This window comes from Oncorhynchus tshawytscha, linkage group LG12, assembly GCF_018296145.1.
Source record: "Oncorhynchus tshawytscha isolate Ot180627B linkage group LG12, Otsh_v2.0, whole genome shotgun sequence".
NCBI lineage: Eukaryota > Metazoa > Chordata > Actinopteri > Salmoniformes > Salmonidae > Oncorhynchus > Oncorhynchus tshawytscha.
In genome coordinates, this window is record NC_056440.1 from 72,130,235 (window position 1) to 72,155,373 (window position 25,139).

Here is a 25,139-nt window from a genome sequence, read left to right on the forward strand (position 1 = left end):
GGCCAAGAAACACAAGCAATAGACATTAGACCGGTGGAAATCTGTCCTTTGGTCTGATGAGTCCAAATGTACGATTTTTGGTTCTAACCGCCGTGTCTTTGTGAGACGTAGAGCAGGTGAACGGATAATCTCTACATGTGTGGTTCCCACAGTGAAGCATGGAGGAGGAGGTGTGATGGTATGGGGGTGCATTGATGGTGACACTGTTTGTGATTTTTTAGAATTCAAGGCACACTTAACCAGCATGGCTACCACAGCATTCTGCAGCGATATGCCATCCCATCTGGTTTGCATTTGGTAGACCTATTAGGACCATGACCCAAAATACACCTCCTGGCTGTGTAAGGCCTATTTGACCAAGGAGAGTAACGGAATGCTGCATCAGATGACCTGGCCGATGACCTGGCCTCCACAATCACCCCACCTCAACCCAATTGATATGGTTTGGGATGAGTTGGACTGCAGAGTGAAGGAAGAGCAGCCAACAAGTGATCAGCATATGTGGGAACTCCTTCAAGACCATTGGAAAAGCATTCCAGGAGAAGCTGGTTGAGAGAATGCCGAGAGTGTGCAAAGCTGTCATCAAGGCAAAGTGTGGCTACTTTGAAGAATATAAAATATATTTTAACATGTTGAACAATTGTTTGTTTACGACATGATTCCATATGTGTTATTTCATAGTTTTGATGTCTTCACTATTATTCTACAATGCAGAAAATAGTCCAAATAAAGAAAAACCCTTGAATGAGTAGGTGTGTCCAAACTTTTGACTGGTACTGTATGTGTGTACATTTCTAATAGATCCATAAATAGATTTATATTTTCATTAGGCTCAGTCTTCATCGCTAGAGTCTGATGACCCATCAGATGATGAAGAAGAGCTCCCAGACTCTGATGAAGAAGATGACTCCGCCTTCCCCGAGCCTTCTGGACCACTGTTCTCCTCCTTGTGTTCCCCTGACTCCTCCCTCTTGTCACCAAGACCCTCCTCTTCCTGACACTCTGGTGTTCTCCTTGGCGACAGAGGTTTTGAGGGGGCGGTCTTAGAGGTCTTAGTGGGCTTGTGGGGTTTGAGGTCACTGTTTGAGTCACTGTGTGGTGGCTGTGTGGTGGACACAGGAAGGTTAAGGCCTGGAGTGAGAAGCATCCCTGGGTAAAGCATACTGGAGAGTAACAAGGGGTTAAGAGATAGAGGGTGACTGGAGGCTGCCTGGGCAGCAGAAGCACTTAGTGGGGTGGTGGTGGAGGTGGTGGCAGAGGAACTAGAGGGGGAATGGACACTGGGGATGCGGCCATCTCCGTCCCTGCTTTTACCTTCTGTCCTTTCACCTTTGGTGTCCGAGGTGTAAAGAGAGGGGGGGCCGTGGGAGTGGGAGGAGGGGGCTTTGGAGGAGGCAGACGAGGGCTCTCCTACTCCTCCTTCTCTGCTTCCCTTCTTCCTCTTCCTCTGCTCAGCTCCCCCCGTTGCGTCCTGTGGGGGCTTCCCCAGCAGACCCCCCATACTCAGGAGGTTGGGAAGCCCAGCCATGCCAGAGAGCATCATGGGAAACATGGCGGCCAGGTTGTTAGCATCAGTGGGCAAGCCCATGAGGCCGGCAGTGAGCTGCAGTGATTGGAGACTTTGGAGGTTCTGCTGGAAGGCCTGTAGACTAGATAGATCCATGCCAGAGAGGAGGCCGTTGGCCAGCAGGGGGTTGAGGCCCAGGGATGGGGCCCCCTGGTTGGCTGTAGCTGCAGCCTTGGCCAGGGCGCTCTTGGGCCTCCGTCCACGCCGACTCACCTCCTCTGGTACGATGGGTCCTGTCAGGATCCGGTCAAACATGCTCTCTGGGAGGTAGCCCTGAAGGGCAGACAGAGAAACACAGGGTTAGCACTCTAATCAACAACTTCATTAGATAACTACAGTTATAAACTGGGTAGTTCCAGCCCTGAATGCTGATTGGCAGACATCTGTGGTATAGCACGGGTATGACAAAACATGTATTTTTACTGCTCTAATTACGTTGGTATCCAGTTTATAATAGCAATAAGGCACCTCAGGGGTTTGTGGTATATGGCAAACCATATTGCGTTGTGCATAAGAACAGCCCTTAGCCCTGGGTAAAGCGTTCTTTGCTTCACGGAAACATGGCTCACTTGAGAGACACTAACGGAGTCGGTACAGCCAGCTGATTTCTTCTAGCATAGCGCCAACAGAAACAAGCGTCTTTCTGGTAAGAAGAGGGGCGGGGGGTTATGCCTTATAATTAACAAGATGTGGTGTGATCATAACAACATACAGGAACTCAAGTCCTCCTGTTCACCTGACTTAGAATTCCTAACAATCAAATGTCGACAGCATTATCTACCAAGGGATTTGTCTTCGATTATAATCACAGCCGTATATATTCCCCCCCAAGCAGACACATCGGTGGTCCTGAACAAATTTTATTTGACTAAGTAATATGGAACACACATATCCTGAGGCTGCATTCATTGTAGCTGGGGATTTTAACAAGGCTTATCTGAAAACAAGACTCCCTAAATTCTATCAACATATCGATTGCACAACAAGGGCTGGTAAAACTCTGGATCATTGTTATTCTAACTTCCGCGACGCATATAAGGCCCTCCCCTGCCCTCCTTTCAGAAAAGCTGACCACGACTCCATTTTGATGCTTCCAGCCTACGGACAGAAACTAAAACAAGAAGCTCCCGCGCTCAGGTCTGTTCAACGCTGGTCCGACCAATCTGATTCCACGCTTCAAGACTGCCTCGATCAAGTGGATTGGGATATGTTCCGCATTGCGTCACACAACAACATTGACGAATACGCTGATTTGGTGAGCGAGTTCATTAGAAAGTGCATCGGCGATGTTATACCCACAATTTGATTTGATTTGATTAGCCGTGGTATATCAGCCATATACCACAGCCCCTCGGGGCTTATTGCTTAACTATACCACAGTCACTGCACTGACAAATAGCCAAGCTAGATACATGTAGTTCTATTATTCCTCTTTTATACACGTGAAGTAGACCTGTGGGGTGTTCTACAGCATATGAAGGAGGTAAAGGCTATCAGACTTACCGACTGCTTGACGACGTCGGCCCACTCTGGTGGAACCCCGTACTCTGGGTTCTCCTGAAGGAACCGACACAGGTCCTTTAGAGGGGGGGCGAAGGCCCCACCAACCTGGGGAGAGGACGGGAGGACAACATGAGACAAAGTAGAAGTTGTACAGCACGCACGCACACACACACACACACACACACACACACACACACACCTACTGCCACCTCACCTTGCGTGCATTTCTCCTGTTGATGATCTGGACCCTCTCCTCTCCTGTCAGACTGTTGACATCGATCTTGTTGGGGTTCCTGCAGCGATGCCTCTTCTGCTTGGGTCTACCGTCCTGCTGGAACTGCTCCAGCTGCCTCTTATTCACTCCCTGAGGAGGAGAAGAGAGGGTCAGGGATACAGAGGTTCAACTACAGGACTACATCCAAAACAATATCTTCTGTCAATGAAAATTTTATTAAAATTGCAAATGGAATTTCTGTTTATGTCATGAATTGACTGAATGGAAATGGAATTGACCGTAACCCTGACGGATGTCTATTGTAGTTGTACAGTATATTCACAGCCCTTACTAAACCCTGGGTTAGGGATAGAGGAATGGAGAATCAGAGGGTGAGGAAGAGGAAGGACTCACAGGGATGAAGGCCCCTGTGTCAGCCACAAAGCCTGGGTGTTCTTTGAGCCACAGCTCCAGCTCCCTCCTCCTGGGGGCATCGTCTCCGGCCAGACGGGTCCCATCTTTCAGGTTGATGACAGAGACCCTGCTCTCTGTGTCCATAGGGCCCTGGGCCCCTAGGGGGTTACCCTGCCCTGAGGCAATAGACAGCCCAGTGCCAGCCTGACTCATACCTCCCCATGCCGGGGGCACCTGGAGATGCAGGGTAGACATCATCCCATCAGTGAATTTCTAGTGGCTAGTATTTGTATAGGCATGCTAGCACAGCCCTCATACGGTCTCCTATACTTCAGTATACACAATAAATCCTATATTATATTTTCAATTGCTAGGTAAACACATTTAAGCATACTCTTCAAACTTTAAATATCTCTTACAACCATGCAATCACATGTAGCTTTCCAGTAGCCAGTGTTGAAGGACTAAATGTTGAAGGACCTAAGACAGCAAGATCTGAGTGAGAGGATTGACATGGAAGACGTAGAGCCCCAAAGAGAAGAGAGAAAAGTAAATTAAGATCTTACGCTTTCAGGCACGGCTGGTCCTCTTTTCCTGTTCATAAAGAGCAGGTCCATCCCCTCCACATTCTTCCTTCTTCCTCTCCTCCTCTTCACCACCGGCTGGCCATCCATACCTCCGTTCAGCTTCATCTGACCTGCCAGACCTGTAGATGCTGGAAACAACATGTCCCAGATTAAAACAGAAGACTAAAGCAGTACACACCATCACAATCATGAATGTACAACATATGGGAAAATGTATCTTTGCTGTCATCTAGTGGTAGCAAATAAAAAACACACTGTTTAGCTTTGAGATTTCTCATGAAGGGTATTCTTTACCAGACAGGTATTTAAATTGTATTTACCTTTATTTAACTAGGCAAGTCAGTTAAGAACAAATTCTTATTTTCAATGACGGCCTAGGAACAGTGGGATAACTGCCTTGTTCAGGAGCAGAACGACAGACTTTTACCTTGTCAGCTCGGGGATTAGATCTTGCAACCTTTCAGTTACTAGTCTAACGATCTAACCACTAGGCTACCTGCCTAGTATGAACTATCAATTGTATAATCTAACAATACATTGCTGTAAAAACAGGACTTTGTGGTCAGCCCTAGTCTGTATGTACCCTGTGGGAAGCTGGCAGCCTGGGGCTTGGTGAAGTCAGCCAGACTGGTGTCTGAGGCACTTTGGAGCTCATGGAGCCTTGTAAGGTACTGCTGCTGGCTCAGGGGCCCCTCCTCAGGCTCCAGGGGCCTCTTCAGGGGCTGGCTGGGCCCCTGCTTCTGGAAGGTCAGCTTTAGACCCCCCTCCTGCTGCAGAGAGGGGCAGTCAGTCAATTACACAGAAACACAAGGTCACACTGTCTGATGGCATTGGAGCCCCTTCTACAGAACCCCCCAAAAAAAAAAAAATAACAGAAAAAAGGGAGGGGGTCTAAGTGCTTGTTTTCACTGCATTGGCACAATACTTTGTTGGCTTGTCATACAGAGCATTCTGTATGCTTGGAAGTTGGGATAGTTATGGGTAGGGAAACAGCATATACTGTAGCATATAGGGTAAGTTGACTATGCAATGTCAGGAGTTTACTGAAGGACTATGTCACAGGGAAAGCTGCGGCTTTCAGCATATTCCTGATTAAGGTCAAAATTCCAGCCAAACTGGTCAGGAAAGCCCCAGCAACACTGTAGCAGCAAGTCAGTGGCCATTTTATAGAATATTTGACACAAATGCTCCTCCCTCTGTTGATATGGCAAAGTAGGCTCATAGCTAGCTACTGTAGTATCAAAGCAAGCAGGAAGCAGGCCTGCATGGTTAATAGCCCAGCTGCTATCAGCCCCATTAGAGACAGAACACCTACAGTACTAGAGCCCCATCTCAATCAGATGAACCCTCTCAAACCCCAGTGTTTCTCCACACTAAGCTTCTTATTAGCTTCCCATCCATGAACGACTGATTTATGTAAAAATGTAATTACAGCCCAGATCCCAATCCACATGGAGTGGGTAGAAATTAAAGAGGGTATTACTATTAAACAAATCAGTGTTGTAGGCAGCAGCCAAAACAGCAAAATCTAAATCCCCAACAAAACATGCTGAAACACCACAGTTAGGCTTTGGAGTAGTGTGGGGTCCTACGAGAGGGGAGTAACGGAAATCAACATACTTCATTCATTTTCACTGAGAACTCCTTTTCTCCTGCAACATGCTTCTTCACCTTTGAACCCTGAGGGGAGGCAGATGGGTCCTCTGAGGCCGAGGCGGAAGCTGAGCAGAGGTTGCTGCTGTTGTTGGCCGCAGCTGCATTGTCCAGCAGCTTGGTGGTGTAGAAGGAGGCTACAGCCCCTCCTGCCTCGTACGACCGCCGGGCCCCCGGCCACTTCCCCTTCAGCACTGCTTGGCAAATACTGTCCAGACGGTTGATCATCACACGGTCCTACAGGGGGACAGGGGACATTATAAAACAAGTTGTTTGGATCCTGGATGCTGATTGGCTTTTGCCCGGACTATATCGTCTGTTGGAAGGATGAAATAAAACTGAATTAACGTGAACAGCATACTCCTAAGGGCTGTTTCAACATGGTTGGGATTCTCAGGAAACTAACTCAGGCTAGAACTGAAACACTAAGAGGTTTGGTGTGTGTGTTTACCTTGGGCCAGTAGGATGCAGCCAGCATGTATCCTCCCTGGAAGGGGTGGTGGTGTGAGTTGTTGCTGCCGTTCTCTGTCACGTGACTGTCCTGCATCTCATCCTGAGTGGTGCTGAGAGACGCCACACTGTCTTCGTCAAATCCCTTCACGATGGCCACTGTCGGGACTGGAAGAAAATGCAATATAACTCTACTTTAGAAAACCTCAAAATATACAACACAACTTCAGACAGCCTAACAACTTTGTCAAAATCACAACATTATTTGCCTCAATGGCACTGTAAAAGTATTTCACTGCAAGAACCAAAAGAATAATAACAGCACTCACCCTTGATCTTTCCTTCCTCTCCCTCACTCTCACTGTTAACAGAGGAAGATGAAGATGAGGAAGAGGAAGATGAGGAGCCTGATGAGCAGGATGAAGACGAAGAGGAGCTGGATCCGGAGCGTGAGGAGGAAGAGGACGACGATGACGATGATGAAGAAGATCGTGATGAAGAGCTGGAGGAGGAGCCGTCCGAATCGGAGTCTGATGCTGCGGAGGCGGCTCGTCTGGCCTCTCTTCGACTTCTTTTATTGGCTTTCTTCTCTTTCCTGGCGGCTGAGTTGGGTGTGAGTGGCTTGGTCCGTGCCGCCACCATGTGGCTCTCGTTCTCTACTTTCACCACCCCCAGGTCAGGCTTCTCCTCTATCCCTGTTGGGGTGAGAGGGGCAGGCTGGGGACTCCACCTCTCCCCCTCCACCTGACCCCCTCTCTCCATGCGCTCCTCCCCCTCCGAGAGAGGTTCTTCTTTGGGCACTGCCCCCGGGATGTCCTCCCTCTCCATCTGGGCTGGGGTTGGCACTGGGGACTCTGCCAAGGCTGGGTCTCTACTAGCCTGGTACTGGGGGTTCAGGAGCGGAGTAGGGGTCTGGGATGGCTGTTGGACTCCTTTATTCTGGCTGTAGTTGCGCTGGGCAGCCATGAAGCAGAGCTCTGGGTCTCGGAGGATGTGGTAGTCTGTGCGGCTGACGCCGTGCTTGGTGGCCCCGATTAGGAGGTCTCGGTCGTGGGTACCGGTCTCCCACCACACGGGCAGGTCCGAGCCCAGCTGGCACAGGGGCAGGCGCTCATAGAGCAAGGGGTGGCGCAGGACCTGTTCCCTGACCTGGCGTAGCAGCTCTACTCTGTAGAGGGTACGAGATGCACGCTCCTCTGTGATGGGCTGAATGGACAGAGAGGGGTCCACCGCTGTGTCTAGAGAGAGGGAGAGAGAGAATAAGGCTGTCCTGCATAATTCATACATCTGTGTTTGCATTTGGTGTGGACTCATTCCACTCACTGTTTAACTTTCCATTGATCGTTAACCTTATCACATGCTTGTTTCCCCAGCACTTCCTTAAATCATTAACCTTGACATACTGTAGCACATTATCAGCAGGTATTGGTAAGCACACAACACAGTATACAGCTTATAAGTATATTGACTTCCACACCCTTTCTACAGGTGGCACAGCACAGATGAACAGTATCTCTCTCACCTCCTTCTCTGGGTGGCAGGCGACACACTCTCCTGCACATGGCAGTGAAGGCCCACAGGTACTTCTGCAGACTCTCGTCCGTCTTCTTGTGCAGCCGAGCCATGGCTCTGAACTTGGTCCAGTCGAAACGGCCCAGGTCTGGGTCAAACACCACACCAAAGGTAGATACCACACGGTAAAAATCAGCTTCCTCTCGCCTCGTCCATCTGGGGAGAGGGAGGGAGAGAGAAACAGAGAGAAATAGGGGTAGAGATAGAGATATACACAGAGGGAGGAGAGAAAGAAGAGAGAAGGAGGAGACATTGGTATAAGTTATAGACCGTGGCTAACTTTACGTTTCTGTCCAGGCCTTGCAGCTTCACTCACCTCTGCTGGCGTTCTATCTTGGCGGCCATCTTGGGGTTGATAGTGTCGTTGAGGGTGGGTGGCAGGGGACACAGTGAGGGCGTGACCTGGGTGGTGTGCTGGGTCTGGTGGATGTGGAGGATCTGTCTGGACTTGGTGTAGCGCTGAGAGGCTGTGATCAGACGTCTCAGTCTGGCTGTTAGCACTGAGGAGGAGGGCCAGTAGGCTGCGTCTCCTCCTCCTCCACCACCTAACCCCTCCATCATCACTGGAGCACCCTCTGAAGAGCACACATACACAACACACACATTGTTTAACCAGGGAGAACACCTTTTAAGTTGTTTTATAGTAGTGGAAGTAGTTGTAGTAGTTTCAGCAGTAGAAGCACTAGTAGTAGTGACAGTTGGTAATAAAATATATAGTAGTTGTTGTTGTTGTAATAGTAGTGACTGGTAGTTGTAGTAGTGGTGGTGACTGGTAGTAGTAGCAGTAGTATTAACTAGCTGTAGAAGTAGTGAGTAGTAGTAGTAGTATTAGTTGTGACTGGTAGTAGTGGTGGCAACTGGTAGTAGTAGTAGTAGTATTAACTGGTAGTAGTAGTAGTATTAACTAGTTGTAGTAGTAGCGAGTAGTAATAGTAGCATTAGTGGTGAATGGTAGTAGTAGCAGTAGCTGGTAGTAGTAGTAGTAGTAAACTCAGCAACAACAAAAAACGTCCTCTCACTGTCAACTGCATTTATTTTCAGCAAGCCTAACATGTGTAAATATTTGTATGAACATATCAAGATTCAACAACTGAGACATAAACTGAACAAGTTCCACAGACATGTGTCTAACAGAAATGGAATAATGTGTCCCTGAACAAAGGGGGGGTCAAAATCAAAAGTAACAGTCAGTATCTGGTGTGGCCACCAGCTGCATTAAGTACTGCAGTGCATCTCCTCCTCATGGACTGCACCAGATTTGCCAGTTATTGCTGTGAGATGTTACCCCATTCTTCCACCAAGGCACCTGCAAGTTCCCAGACATTTCTGGGGGGAATGGCCCTAGCCCTCACCCTCCGATCTAACAGGTCCCAGATGTGCTCAATGGGATTACGAGCCGGGCTCTTTGCTGGCCATGGCAGAACACTGACATTCCTGTCTTGCAGGAAATCACGCACAGAACGAGCAGTATGGCTGGTGGCATTGTCATGCTGGAGGGTCATGTCAGGATGAGCCTGCAGGAAGGGTACCACATGAGGGAGGAGGATGTCTTCCCTGTAACACACAGCGTTGAGATTGCCTGCAATGACAACAAGCTCAGTCCGATGATGCTGTGACACACCGCCCCAGACCATGACGAACCCTCCACCTCCAAATCGATGCCGCTCCAGATTACAGGCCTTGGTGTAATGCTCATTCCTTCGACGATAAACGCAAATCCGACCATCACCCCTGGTGAGACAAAACCGCGACTCGTCAGTGAAGAGCACTTTTTGCCAGTCCTGTCTGGTCCAGCGACGGTGGGTTTGTGCCCATAGGCAACGTTGTTGCCGGTGATGTCTGGTGAGGACCTGCCTTACAACAGGCTTACAAGCCCTCAGTCCAGCCTCTCTCAGCAGATTGCGGCCAGTCTGAGCACTGATGGAGAGATCGTGTGTTCCTGGTGTAACTCGGGCAGTTGTTGTTAGCATCCTGTACCTGTCCCGCAGATGTGTTGTTCGGATGTACCGATCCTGTGCAGGTGTTGTTACACGTGGTCTGCCACTGCGAGGATGATCAGCTGTCCGTCCTGTCTCCCTGTAGCTCTGTCTTAGGTGTCTCACAGTACGGGCATTGCAATTTATTGCCCTGGCCACATCTGCAGTCCTCATGCCTCCTTGCAGCTTGCGTAAGGCATGTTTACGCAGATGAGCAGGGACCTTGGGTATCTTTCTTTTGGTGTTTTTCAGAGTCAGTAGAAAGGCCTCTTTAGTGTCCTAAGTTTTTATAACTGTGACCTTAATTGCCTACCGTCTGTAAGCTGTTGTGTCTTAACAACTGTTCCACAGGTGCATGTTCATTAATTGTTTATGGTTCATTGAACAAGCATGGGGAAAAGTGTTTAAACCCTTTACAATGAAGATCTGTGAAGTTATTTGGATTTTTACAAATTATCTTTGAAAGACAGGGTCCTGAAAATGGGACGTTTCTTTTTTTGCTGAGTTTAGTAGTAGTAGTAGTAGTGACTTGTAGTAGTAGTAGTGACTGGTAGTAGTAGTAGTAGTAGTGACTGGTAGTAGTAGTGACTGGTAGTAGTAGTGACTGGTAGTAGATATTGTGATATGATGTGTATTGGTTGTGATAGTACAAAAGCTGAGTAGAAAGAGACTGAATAGAAAGATGTAACTGACCTCCAGGGTTGTCTGTGACAACCAGATCTCCAGGAGAGGAGGCGTCATCCTATGGAGGAGAGAAGTGTGTGTTAAAACACTGGACACAGAACTGGACACAATAACACTCAAAACAACCTGTATTATCTAGTCTCTACAGGGGCAGAGAATACACATGTGTACAGCAGCCTTATCTGTTGCTGTGCTGGCTCTGTTCTGCCCCCGTTCACTGTGGCCTCACCTCCATATCGTCCTTCAGCAAGGCTGGGGCAGGCTTGTATTCTGGGTCATCCACGTCCCTGCAAACAGAGATAACAACCGTCAGTCAAGTGTGTCATTTTAAGTGTGTCATTGTGTGTTTAAGCCCTGTCTGAGTCAGTGGAGGAGACCGACAAGCTAACTACCTGACTCAGTCAGTCAGTCAGTCAGCCATGATGTGTAATGTTACCTACCCATCCATGAAGTCATTGGCTCTCTGTTCAGCAGCGATGGCCTTCTCGTCTGGCCGGCCCACCCGCTCTAGGAAGCAGAGGGCAGGGTCTGCACGCACTGTGTTATACTTCTCATAACCTGTATAGTGGACCACAGTGGAGAGGTAAGCAAACAGAGGTTAGAACTTGGAAACATGAAGAGATAAAAAACAAACATACAGCTGGCCACTTTCCCCCAAAGGTGAGTGTGACAGCTGCCATCCAGTGTTAACTACATCCCTGTTGAAGAACATGAAAACACATACAGTACATTTTCCACATGACACTAACTCAGAATTGTACATACTACACCGTATCTGATGAATTCCCCCTGACCCTTTCTCTACATTTGACTTGGCTCTGTTCCTATATCCATTCTAGTAAACCCACTTAGAATACATGCCCAATACATGACTTTATGCTAAGTGTTAAGCTAGTATCGTAGCCCTAGTATCACACATTCTAGATGTCTCAGGCCTGTGGGTCAGTTAGCACATCCCTGGTCCCTGTTGTTGACTCACCGTGCTTGTAGACCCCCAACAGCAGACACTTGTCAGAGATGTTGTCCCACCACAGGGCTGGTAGCTCAGAGCTGTCGGGCTCAGGAACCCAGATCTTGATCTCACTGATGAGGAGGGGGTGTGGACAGAACACAACATGACAGGAGGAACAGGGATTTATGGGTACAACAGCATAGGGGACTCATGGGTACTATGACAGCTGGGTTTCCATCCCAACATTGATTCTCAGATAAGCAACAGCATGGTACACCCAAAACCATGAGCTTTCAGCATCAAGGCTGAAAATGTGTCTGGAGGCTAGAAATAGTCAACGTTTTTCCTCACCCACTTCTGAAAACCTGAGTTTGACTAGCTGTGCCCTCTGTTATACATGGACCTTCCTTCCCTGAGTCTGACTAGCTGTGCCCTCTGTTATACATGGACCTTCCTTCCCTGAGTCTGACTAGTTGTGCCCTCTGTTATACATGGACCTTCCTGCCCTGAGTCTGACTAGCTGTGCCCTCCTTCAGACATGAACTTTCCTTCCCTGAGTCTGACTAGCTGTGCCCTCTGTTATACATGGACCTTCCTTCCCTGAGTCTGACTAGCTGTGCCCTCCTTCAGACATTAACCTTCCTTCCCTGAGTCTGACTAGCTGTGCCCTCTGTTATACATGGACCTTCCTTCCCTGAGTCTGACTAGCTGTGCCCTCCTTCAGACATGAACTTTCCTTCCCTGAGTCTGACTAGCTGTGCCCTCCTTCAGACATGAACTTTCCTTCCCTGAGTCTGACTAGCTGTGCCCTCCTTCAGACATGAACTTTCCTTCCCTGAGTCTGACTAGCTGTGCCCTCCTTCAGACATGAACTTTCCTTCCCTGAGTCTGACTAGCTGTGCCCTCTTTCAGACATGAACTTTCCTTCCCTGAGTCTGACTAGCTGTGCCCTCTGTTATACATGGACCTTCCTTCCCTGAGTCTGACTAACTGTGCCCTCCGTTATACATGAACCTTCCTTCCCTGAGTCTGACTAGCTGTGCCCTCCGTTATACATGGACCTTCCTTCCCTGAGTCTGACTAGCTGTGCCCTCTGTTATACATGGATCTTCCTTCACTGAGTCTGACTAGCTGTGCCCTCCTTCAGGCATGGACCTTCCTTCCCTGAGTCTGACTAGCTGTGCCCTCCTTCAGACATGGACCTTCCTTCCTTGAGTCTGACTAGCTGTGCCCTCTGTTATACATGGATCTTCCTTCACTGAGTCTGACTAGCTGTGCCCTCCTTCAGGCATGGACCTTCCTTCCCTGAGTCTGACTAGCTGTGCCCTCCTTCAGACATGGACCTTCCTTCCCTGAGTCTGACTAGCTGTGCCCTCCGTTATACATGGACATTCCTTCCCTGAGTCTGACTAGCTGTGCCCTCTGTTATACATGAACCTTCCTTCCCTGAGTCTGACTAGCTGTGCCCTCCTTCAGACATGGACCTTCCTTCCCTGAGTCTGACTAGCTGTGCCCTCTGTTATACATGAACCTTCCTTCCCTGAGTCTGACTAGCTGTGCCCTCCTTCAGACATGGACCTTCCTTCCCTGAGTCTGACTAGCTGTGCCCTCCGTTATACATGGACCTTCCTTCCCTGAGTCTGACTAGCTGTGCCCTCTGTTATACATGAACCTTCCTTCCCTGAGTCTGACTAGCTGTGCCCTCTGTTATACATGGACCTTCCTTCCCTGAGTCTGACTAGCTGTGCCCTCCGTTATACATGGACCTTCCCTGAGTCTGACTAGTTGTGCCCTCCGTTATACATGGACCTTCCTTCCCTGAGTCTGACTAGCTGTGCCCTCCGTTATACATGGACCTTCCCTGAGTCTGACTAGCTGTGCCCTCCGTTATACATGGACATTCCTTCCCTGAGTCTGACTAGTTGTGCCCTCTGTTATACATGGACCTTCCCTGAGTCTGACTAGTTGTGCCCTCCGTTATACATGGACCTTCCTTCCCTGAGTCTGACTAGCTGTGCCCTCCGTTATACATGGACCTTCCCTGAGTCTGACTAGCTGTGCCCTCCGTTATACATGGACATTCCTTCCCTGAGTCTGACTAGCTGTGCCCTCTGTTATACATGGACCTTCCTTCCCTGAGTCTGACTAGCTGTGCCCTCTGTTATACATGGACCTTCCTTCCCTGAGTCTGACTAGCTGTGCCCTCTGTTATACATGGACCTTCCTTCCCTGAGTCTGACTAGTTGTGCCCTCTGTTATACATGGACCTTCCTTCCCTGAGTCTGACTAGCTGTGCCCTCTGTTATACATGGACCTTCCTTCCCTGAGTCTGACTAGCTGTGCCCTCATTCAGACATGGACCTTCCTTCCCTGAGTCTGACTAGTTGTGCCCTCTGTTATACATGGACCTTCCTTCCCTGAGTCTGACTAGCTGTGCCCTCCTTCAGACATGGACCTTCCTTCCCTGAGTCTGACTAGCTGTGCCCTCTGTTATACATGGACCTTCCTTCCCTGAGTCTGACTAGCTGTGCCCTCCTTCAGACATGGACCTTCCTTCCCTGAGTCTGACTAGCTGTGCCCTCTGTTATACATGGACCTTCCTTCCCTGAGTCTGACTAGCTGTGCCCTCCTTCAGACATGGTGATAGATAGAGACAGCTACAGTATGTATGGGAACAACCTGTCATGTATGGTTTATGTCCTTACCATGGAAAACATGAACAACATGGGCCTATGAATGAACAGGTTTTTATTTAAAAAGTGAATGTAAACGGAACCTTCTAAAACGATGTGTCAGCTGAATTTGCATGCCAGCAGCTTACCAGAAATCCCAAACTTAAACAAATACTGGCATAGTGCTTGGCAGCCTGGCTGAACTGTTTTGCATAACATTCAGTCTAGCCTGAATAGCCCCGATCAATCCGACCATCTCAAAATAATGGAGTAAATAGTGTAATCCTCTTCAAATAATCTAATAACTGAAATGACCAATTAGAGGATAGACAGAGAGAGCGCCAGTGAGCTTCGGAAATGTTGTGTTCTCTACTCTAAGGGTGTCAATGTTCAGAGCTGTTTGGTTGTAAAAGAGGTGAAAGTTCAGCTCACCTGGAGTCCACGCCGTCCAGTATCTTCTGTGACTGGCTTCCCATCACTTCTTGTTTCAGGTAGTAGAGCATTCTAACCCGCAGCAACACCCTGCACACAGACACAGCCCCGCCCACGGTCACCACAAAGCCTCAGCACGCACAAACGCTGAGAGAGCAGAACAGCTTTCACACGCACTCACGTCCGTAAACACACACACACACACACACACACACACACACACACACACACACAAAATCAAAATATCACACTCTCTCACACACATTCTCACTTTCCTCCTGGATGACTGAAATGCTGTGCCTAGCTCGTCACGGTAGATGACTGAAATGCTGTGCCTAGCTCGTCACGGTAGATGACTGAACCACGGTGCCTAGCTCGTCACGGTAGATGACTGAACCACGGTGCCTAGCTCGTCACGGTAGATGACTGAAATGCTGTGCCTAGCTTGTCACGGTAGATGACTGAACCACGGTGCCTAGCTCGTCACGGTAGATGACTGAACCACGGTGCCTAGCTCGTCACGGTAGATGACTGAACCACGGTGCCTAGCTCGTCACGGTAGATGACTGAAATGCTGTGCCTAGCTCGTCACGGTAGATGACTGAACCACGGTGCCTAGCTCGTCACGGTAGATGACTGAAATGCTGTGCCTAGCTCGTCACGGTAGATGACTGAACCACGGTGCCTAGCTCATCACGGTAGATGACTGAAATGCTGTGCCTAGCTTGTCACGGTAGATGACTGAACCACGGTGCCTAGCTCGTCACGGTAGATGACTGAAATGCTGTGCCTAGCTCGTCACGGTAGATCAACTGTCCATGCAAAGGGAAACATCTTGTATTGTTGTATATACTGTATAAATGTTGTCTTCAATGATACACACATGCCCAAAATGGAGTGGGATAGAAAATATGCAGTCAGTACAGTCACTGTACAGTCACTGTCTAGTCAGTCCCTGATGCAGTGTCTGTGCCATAGAGAGCGAGACAGTGTCTGTGCCATAGAGAGCGAGACAGTGTCTGTGCCATAGAGAGCGAGACAGTGTCTGTGCCATAGAGAGCGAGACAGTGTCTGTGCCATAGAGAGTGAGAAAGTGTCTGTGCCATAGAGAGTGAGAAAGTGTCTGTGCCATAGAGAGTGAGACAGTGTCTGTGCCATAGAGAGTGAGACAGTGTCTGTGCCAGAGAGTGAGACAGTGTCTGTGCCAGAGAGTGAGACAGTGTCTGTGCCATAGGGAGTGAGACAATGTCTGTGCCATAGAGATGAGTGGTGTGATATGATGTGATCTCTGGGCTGGCAGGGAGAGGAGAGAAGAGAGAGGCAGGCTGAGTCAGAGGAGAGATGCTGTTTCCATGACGTACCCAGACAGGCATCAATCAGGAGGTGGAAGGTGGACGGTGGAGTATGGTATGCCTGATCTGTGATGGACTGACATACATTCTAGTCTCCCTTCCTCTCTTAAGCTAGGGTCTGAGAAAATCTAGTTTTTAAAAAATCTGTCTAACAGTGTGGCAGGTTAAAAGGTCCAGTGTAGATTTCTTCAGGTGGTGTGTGTGGCCCTAGCTTTACACATCCAGTATGACACTAGTGGAAAGGGAGTGACATGAGAACACCCCCTCTGTAGGCAGAGCTGTGAGCTCCAGTGCTGAGGCTCAGGTCCTCTCCCCTCCCTCCCTGCCTCTGTGCCCTGGGTCTCCCTGCAGCAGCTGCTGTTTCCTGTGGCTGTCAGCAAGGCCCTACATCACTCTTTCCCTCTCTCTCTCTCTCTCTCTTACACTCAGACAGACAGCCTGGAGTGTGGGAGGTATCTGACGGAGAAGGGAACCTCTCAGCCCCAGACAGAGCTCATACATGCACATGAGTACACACACACACACACACACACACACACACACACACACACACACACACACACACACACACACACACACACACAGTCCACATGATACAAACAGTCAGATACATAAAGGTAAACACACACCCACAATCACATGCAGATCATATATATGACATGTACTAGCACAAGTCATACTGAGAATATTACACATATCCCAACAGAACACAGGCCTCGTCAGTCTTAACCTTACATTCCTAACAGGCCAGTACTAGTAGCTACACAGTATTGAACACACATCTTCTAAATGTCATTATCATAGGACAGGTTGCTGGATCTCTGTGTGGGACAGGGACAGTAGGGGGCCATGCCTGTGCATGCCCCATCCCCACGTCAGTCCACATTCCTCCCTGAGGGGAAAACGCGGAGGTCAGCAAAGCCACAGAGTGTGTCCCCGTTTGACTAGAGAGCCTCCCATCGGACGATCTCTGGCTTCAGCACTACTGCTCTGGGAACAATGGGGAACTTTCTGTGGAAGCCCTGCATGACTCTGTTTAAAGCAGAATGGCAGGAGACAAACCCCCAAACAACCCCCTTTAGAAAGACAGCAACCTAAATCTATTTACTGTAGTTTAACACATTTCACCATCATCTATTTGGATAAGTTTTATATCTCAACAACCATCATGTATTTGGATAAGTTTTATATCTCAACAACCATCATGTATTTGGATAAGTTTTATATCTCAACAACCATCATGTATTTGGATAAGTTTTATATCTCAACAACCATCATGTATTAGGATAAGTTTTATATCTCAACAACCATCATGTATTAGGATAAGTTTTATATCTCAACAACCATCATGTATTAGGATAAGTTTTATATCTCAACAACCATCATGTATTAGGATAAGTTTTATATCTCAACAACCATCATGTATTTGGATAAGTTTTATATCTCAACAACCGTCATGTATTAGGATAAGTTTTATATCTCAACAACCATCATGTATTTGGATAAGTTTTATATCTCAACAACCATCATGTATTAGGATAAGTTTTATATCTCAACAACCATCATGTATTTGGATAAGTTTTATATCTCAACAACCATCATGTATTAGGATAAGTTTTATATCTCAACAACCATCATGTATTAGGATAAGTTTTATATCTCAACAACCATCATGTATTAGGATAAGTTTTATATCTCAACAACCATCATGTATTAGGATAAGTTTTATATCTCAACAACCATCATGTATTAGGATAAGTTTTATATCTCAACAACCATCATGTATTAGGATAAGTTTTATATCTCAACAACCATCATGTATTTGGATAAGTTTTATATCTCAACAACCATCATGTATTTGGATAAGTTTTATATCTCAACAACCATCATGTATTTGGATAAGTTTTATATCTCAACAACCATCATGTATTTGGATAAGTTTTATATCTCAACAACCATCATGTATTTGGATAAGTTTTATATCTCAACAACCATCATGTATTTGGATAAGTTTTATATCTCAACAACCATCATGTATTTGGATAAGTTTTATATCTCAACAACCATCATCTATTTGGATAAGTTTTATATCTCAACAACCATCATGTATTTGGATAAGTTTTATATCTCAACAACCATCATGTATTTGGATAAGTTTTATATCTCAACAAACATTATCTGCTAACTTATAGGTTCATATTTCAAACCATTTCATTGGATGTAAGAGTTGTTTTCTTCTCCCCATCATCTATGTAGCTTTATATAAAATATAATAAATCCCTGGCTGTAGTGTAATCAGTTTTTTATATCTGTCAATAAAAGATCAATGACAGCTATTAGTTTGTGATAAAATCCCATTCAGATGATTATCATTCAGCAGTGTAATCTACAATCTGATTCACAGTCATTATAGAAGAAAGCCACAGATGGAGAAGATGGCTGCTTCAATTTGTCTTAATTCCAGACAGTGGTGTTGATGTGCAGGAGTCAAAACTCTGCTACTGACAAAAACATACAATTATGTTTTCACACAGGCTAGCGTCAACACACTGAAGCAAACTGAGGAAAATACAAAATATGAGACGTTTCAAAAATGTTCTCAACTCTATATACGACAGAGACAAGAACCTATGTTTATTTCCAACATCAATAAAAACCAAGCTAAGACACATTGGAACAAACAACTTGTCTTTGTTAATGTAACTATTAGACAACAATACCATAAAAAAAATCTAAAAGTGTACTGAATATATTTAATACTATAGGCCTATTGTACCAAGAGTAGCTTCTTACTTGTTGCAGTGGTGTTTGAGGTGCTTCTTGTATCCCTCGTCCTGCAGCATGTGTTCTGGGTTGTGCTTCCTGATCCACTCAGCCTTCTGGATGTCAAATGTGCTGGATTGAGTCTTCATCTTCTTCCCTTTCCTGCCTCTGGGGACTGGGGTCGACAGACCTGAGGGAGGAACACAGATACAATTTGTGGTTATGGACACCGGTTTATAAACCCACATTAAAAAACATTGACAGTAAACCAATAGCACAGTGATAAGGGGAGATGCCCTTTAAAGGAAGAATTCCTTGAGAGGAACCAGATTCTAATTTGTGGTTGGACCCCTGAGCTTTGGTCATTGTGAGGTTGTAACGTACCCAGGTGGTTCTGTAGCTCCTTGGTCTGTCCGTCCTCGGAGGGGGCGATCAGGTCCCACATGAAGCTCTTGATCTTGTCGTCACCGCGGTAGTGAACCAGACAGTAGGCCAGAAGGGCTCTGCAGATAGACTCTACATCACGCTCTGTCAGCTGCTTCTTAAAACGACCATGGAGCAGGATATCCTTCCAACGACCCCACCTGGACGACACAGGAGAGGAGAGGGTCAATACTGGAGACAAATGGTGTACAATATAGATGGACAACACAGGAGAGCCTCAGTACAGACACAATACTGTACAATATAGATGGCCAACACAGGAGAGCCTCAGTACAGACACAACACTGTACAATATAGATGGACAACACAGAAGAGCATCAATACAGACACAACACTGTACAATATAGATGGACAACACAGAAGAGCATCAATACAGACACAACACTGTACAATATAGATGGACAACACAGGAGAGCCTCAGTACAGACACAATACTGTACAATATAGATGGACAACACAGGAGAGCCTCAGTACAGACACAATACTGTACAATATAGATGGACAACACAGGAGAGCCTCAGTACAGACACAATACTGTACAATATAGATGGACAACACAGGAGAGCCTCAATACAGACACAACACTGTACAATATAGATGGACAACACAGGAGAGCCTCAATACAGACACAATACTGTACAATATAGATGGACAACACAGGAGAGCCTCAGTACAGACACAATACTGTACAATATAGATGGACAACACAGGAGAGCCTCAATACAGACACAATACTGTACAATATAGATGGACAACACAGGAGAGCCTCAGTACAGACACAACACTGTACAATATAGATGGACAACACAGGAGAGCCTCAATACAGACAACACTGTACAATATAGATGGACAACACAGAAGAGCATCAATACAGACACAACACTGTACAATATAGATGGACAACACAGGAGAGCCTCAGTACAGACACAATACTGTACAATATAGATGGACAACACAGGAGAGCCTCAGTACAGACACAACACTGTACAATATAGATGGACAACACAGAAGAGCATCAATACAGACACAACACTGTACAATATAGATGGACAACACAGGAGAGCCTCAGTACAGACACAACACCATACAATATAGATGGACAACACAGGAGAGCCTCAGTACAGACACAATACTGTACAATATAGATGGCCAACACAGGAGAGCCTCAGTACAGACACAACACTGTACAATATAGATGGACAACACAGAAGAGCATCAATACAGACACAACACTGTACAATATAGATGGACAACACAGAAGAGCATCAATACAGACACAACACTGTACAATATAGATGGACAACACAGGAGAGCCTCAGTACAGACACAACACTGTACAATATAGATGGACAACACAGGAGAGCCTCAGTACAGACACAATACTGTACAATATAGATGGACAACACAGGAGAGCCTCAGTACAGACACAATACTGTACAATATAGATGGACAACACAGGAGAGCCTCAATACAGACACAATACTGTACAATATAGATGGACAACACAGGAGAGCCTCAATACAGACAACACTGTACAATATAGATGGACAACACAGAAGAGCATCAATACAGACACAACACTGTACAATATAGATGGACAACACAGAAGAGCATCAATACAGACACAACACTGTACAATATAGATGGACAACACAGAAGAGCATCAATACAGACACAACACTGTACAATATAGATGGACAACACAGAAGAGCATCAATACAGACACAACACTGTACAATATAGATGGTCAACACAGGAGAGCCTCAATACAGACACAATACTGTACAATATAGATGGACAACACAGGAGAGCCTCAGTACAGACACAATACTGTACAATATAGATGGACAACACAGGAGAGCCTCAGTACAGACACAACACCATACAATATAGATGGACAACACAGAAGAGCATCAATACAGACACAACACTGTACAATATAGATGGTCAACACAGGAGAGCCTCAATACAGACACAATACTGTACAATATAGATGGACAACACAGGAGAGCCTCAGTACAGACACAACACTGTACAATATAGATGGTCAACACAGGAGAGCCTCAATACAGACACAATACTGTACAATATAGATGGACAACACAGGAGAGCCTCAGTACAGACACAATACTGTACAATATAGATGGACAACACAGGAGAGCCTCAGTACAGACACAATACTGTACAATATAGATGGACAACACAGGAGAGCATCAATACAGACACAACACTGTACAATATAGATGGTCAACACAGGAGAGCCTCAGTACAGACACAATACTGTACAATATAGATGGACAACACAGGAGAGCCTCAGTACAGACAACACTGTACAATATAGATGGACAACACAGGAGAGCCTCAGTACAAACACAATACTGTACAATATAGATGGACAACACAGGAGAGCCTCAGTACAGACAACACTGTACAATATAGATGGACAACACAGGAGAGCCTCAGTACAGACACAATACTGTACAATATAGATGGACAACACAGGAGAGCCTCAGTACAGACACAACACTGTACAATATAGATGGACAACACAGGAGAGCCTCAGTACAGACACAATACTGTACAATATAGATGGACAACACAGGAGAGCCTCAGTACAGACACAACACCATACAATATAGATGGACAACACAGGAGAGCCTCAGTACAGACACAATACTGTACAATATAGATGGACAACACAGGAGAGCCTCAGTACAGACACAATACTGTACAATATAGATGGACAACACAGGAGAGCCTCAGTACAGACACAACACTGTACAATATAGATGGACAACACAGGAGAGCCTCAGTACAGACACAATACTGTACAATATAGATGGACAACACAGGAGAGCCTCAGTACAGACACAATACTGTACAATATAGATGGACAACACAGGAGAGCCTCAGTACAGACACAACACTGTACAATATAGATGGACAACACAGGAGAGCCTCAATACAGACACAATACTGTACAATATAGATGGACAACACAGGAGGGCCTCAGTACAGACACAATACTGTACAATATAGATGGACAACACAGGAGAGCCTCAGTACAGACACAATACTGTACAATATAGATGGACAACACAGGAGAGCCTCAATACAGACAACACTGTACAATATAGATGGTCAACACAGGAGAGCCTCAATACAGACAACACTGTACAATATAGATGGATAACACAGGAGAGCCACAGTACAGACACAATACTGTACAATATAGATGGATAACACAGGAGAGCCTCAATACAGACAACACTGTACAATATAGATGGTCAACACAGGAGAGCCTCAATACAGACAACACTGTACAATACAGATGGACAACACAGGAGAGCCACAGTACAGACACAATACTGTACAGCAGTAACACTAAGAACAAGATGTGGTTGGTCTGGGCTGAAACTCAAGTCTGCACATCCTGTGGGTCCCCAAGATAAGTATTAAAGAACATTGTTATTTAGTATCAATGTTGGTTTGTATATTATCTAGCATAAGTGGCCCAGTCACTGTCACTGACCCGTATACTAGTAGGTTCTTCTCTACTCTGAAGCACTCTGTCCTGCCGTAGCTGTTGAGGCGGTCGTGGGGCCGGCGGAGCTTGGGCTTGTCCTCGTTGTCACTCTCCCCCTCTGACAGCTCTGCCAGCTCGTCCTTAGTGGCACTGAAGGGTCGGGTCTGCTTCCTCACCCTTGGAGTGTCAATTACCAGGCTGTTCTGTTGTGGAATAGGAACACACACAGATACTCAGATACTATTGTAGCAAATTTACACATGGCATTGATCTTATCTCCTATATAACATATCTCATCATGGTCAGAAAGAGCAGGTTCAGTGTTTAAACTAAAGCATTACTTACTCTGCCATTGGCAGTGTCCATGTCAATCTCAGCCTTCTTGGCCCACTTGTCCCAGAAGTTGGGGTCGTCCAGAGAAATGTCTGTGCGGTTTCCGGATGCCACAAAACTGGCCTGAGAGAGAAGGAGACATTATATCACATTAAACCTTGATAATCAGATTCACTGTTCCTTCCTGAGTCTCCTTCAATGAGAAGTCTGAGTCTCCTAACAGAGCTGAGAGTCTGTGATGAAGAGTGACATGAGAGTAGACAGGAGACACTGGTTACTACTGCTAGTCATGCAGAAAGGAAAAAGATAGCAACATTCAAACAATGACCACTGTGTGGTGCTCTTTCAGTCACTGGGTACCTTGGCAAAGGTAGATCCCCGTCCCTCAGACTCGATGGTGATGGTCTTGGTCCTGCGTTGAAGGATCTGGTCGATGTCCTCCTCACAGAACTTGGCCCCCTCATCCTCATCGTCCATCAGAGCTCCATAAGCCCCTTTCCTCAGCAGGTCCTCGATCTCCTTCTTAGACAGCTGCTGCTGGGTCGGCTGGAGAGAGGGGAGGGGGAGAAGGAGAAACAGAGAGGGTGTTGGGGAACTGATGGGGAACTGATGATGGACTACAGTAGATCACAGACTGGACTATTTACACATTACATCCTTGTACACACAAACATGTGCACAACACATGCACATGCATTAACACCACACAAAAACAGACAGACACTCTAGTGTGAGAAACGCAGAGGAGAGAGACAGTTAGTTGAACTGAAGCTGAACTGGATCACATGCCAGACGTTTTTAAATCTTTAAGAGTAGCAGCAACCCCCAGCTGACCCACGGTGTGTTAGTATGCAACTGGTGGTGATAATGTCTGCTCAACACTTTCTTCCTGATAGTCCAGCTAATCCAGAGAGAGAAACAGCTAAGCTCCTCCTACACACTGATGATGCACTAAGAGGATATCACAAAGCTGTGTTTATTATGTTGACTAGTCCACTTTCTACATTCTCATTTTGTAGAATGGACTTAACATTTTGTGCCTTCGGAATATATTCTGTCCCCTTGACTTTTTACATATTTTGTTACATTACAGCCTTATTCTAAAATGGATGAAATAATTTTTTCCCCTCGTCAATCTACACACAATACCCCATAATGACAAAGCAAAAATCATATATATATATGATTTTTTTTTTTACGGGAAAATGACATTTACATAAGTATTCAGGCCCTTTACTCAGTACTTTGTTGAAGCACCTTTGGCAGTGATTACATAATTGACTCTTCTTGGGTATGACGCTACAAGCTTGGCACACCTGTATTTTGGGAGTTTCTCCCATTCTTCTCTGCAGATCCTCTCAAGCTCTGTCAGGTTAGATGGGGAGCGTCGCTGTACAGCTACTTTCAGGTCTCTCCAGAGAAGTTTGATCGGGTTCAAGTCCGGGGTCTGGCTGGGCCACTCAAGGACATTCAGAGACTTGTCCCGAAGCCACTCCTGTGTTGTCTTGGCTGTGTGCATAGCGTTGTTGTCCTGTTGGAAGGTGAACCTCCACCCCAGTCTGAGGTCCTGAGCACTCTGGAGCAGGTTTTAATCAAGGATCTCTCTGTACTTTGCATCAATCTTGACTGGTCTCCCAGTCCCTGCCACTGAAAAACATTCCCACAGCATGATACTGCCACCACCATGCTACACCGTAGGGATGGTGCCAGGTTTTCTCCAGATGTGACGCTTGGCATTCAGACCAAAGAGTTCAATCTTGGTTTCATTAGACCAGATAATCTTGTTTCTCATGATCTGAGAGTTTTAGGTGCCTTTTGGCAAACTCCAAGCGTGCTGTCATGTGGCTTTCACTCTACCATAAAGGTCTGATTGGTGGAGTGCTGTAGAGATAGTTGTCATTCTGGAAGGTTCTCCCATCTCCACAGAGGAACTCTAGAGCTCTGTCAGTGACCATCGGGTTCTTGGTCACCTCTTTGACGAGGGCCCTTATTCCCGTTTGCTCAGTTTGGCCGGGCGGCCAGCTCTAGGGAGAGTCTTGGTGGTT

General features: G+C 46.5%; 1 protein-coding gene across 10 annotated transcripts in view; it reads right to left on the reverse strand.

Annotated features, from left to right (window-relative positions):
- Positions 1 to 690: 690 nt before the first annotated feature.
- LOC112235083 (chromodomain-helicase-DNA-binding protein 9-like) overlaps positions 691 to 25,139 on the reverse strand; it is a 112,251-nt gene continuing 87,802 nt past the window's right edge. For 6 of the 10 annotated variants that reach the window (XM_042331022.1, XM_042331023.1, XM_042331020.1 and 3 more), the window contains exons 19-39: positions 23,455 to 23,640; positions 23,107 to 23,217; positions 22,768 to 22,964; positions 19,176 to 19,375; positions 18,822 to 18,981; positions 14,677 to 14,766; positions 11,600 to 11,703; positions 11,061 to 11,178; positions 10,850 to 10,907; positions 10,630 to 10,678; positions 8,277 to 8,535; positions 7,911 to 8,116; positions 6,718 to 7,626; positions 6,390 to 6,556; positions 5,906 to 6,175; positions 4,869 to 5,055; positions 4,265 to 4,413; positions 3,699 to 3,932; positions 3,285 to 3,434; positions 3,071 to 3,175; positions 692 to 1,840 (exon numbers count right to left, since the gene is read on the reverse strand). In XM_042331022.1, coding sequence (XP_042186956.1) covers positions 833 to 1,840; positions 3,071 to 3,175; positions 3,285 to 3,434; positions 3,699 to 3,932; positions 4,265 to 4,413; positions 4,869 to 5,055; positions 5,906 to 6,175; positions 6,390 to 6,556; positions 6,718 to 7,626; positions 7,911 to 8,116; positions 8,277 to 8,535; positions 10,630 to 10,678; positions 10,850 to 10,907; positions 11,061 to 11,178; positions 11,600 to 11,703; positions 14,677 to 14,766; positions 18,822 to 18,981; positions 19,176 to 19,375; positions 22,768 to 22,964; positions 23,107 to 23,217; positions 23,455 to 23,640 — 4,917 coding nt within the window. In that variant the 3' untranslated portion in view covers positions 692 to 832. Of the gene's footprint in view, positions 1,841 to 3,070; positions 3,176 to 3,284; positions 3,435 to 3,698; positions 3,933 to 4,264; positions 4,414 to 4,868; positions 5,056 to 5,905; positions 6,176 to 6,389; positions 6,557 to 6,717; positions 7,627 to 7,910; positions 8,117 to 8,276; positions 8,536 to 10,629; positions 10,679 to 10,849; positions 10,908 to 11,060; positions 11,179 to 11,599; positions 11,704 to 14,676; positions 14,767 to 18,821; positions 18,982 to 19,175; positions 19,376 to 22,767; positions 22,965 to 23,106; positions 23,218 to 23,454; positions 23,641 to 25,139 lie in introns of all 10 variants that reach the window. The other 4 variants (XM_042331015.1, XM_042331014.1, XM_042331017.1 and 1 more) reach the window with 3 other exon arrangements.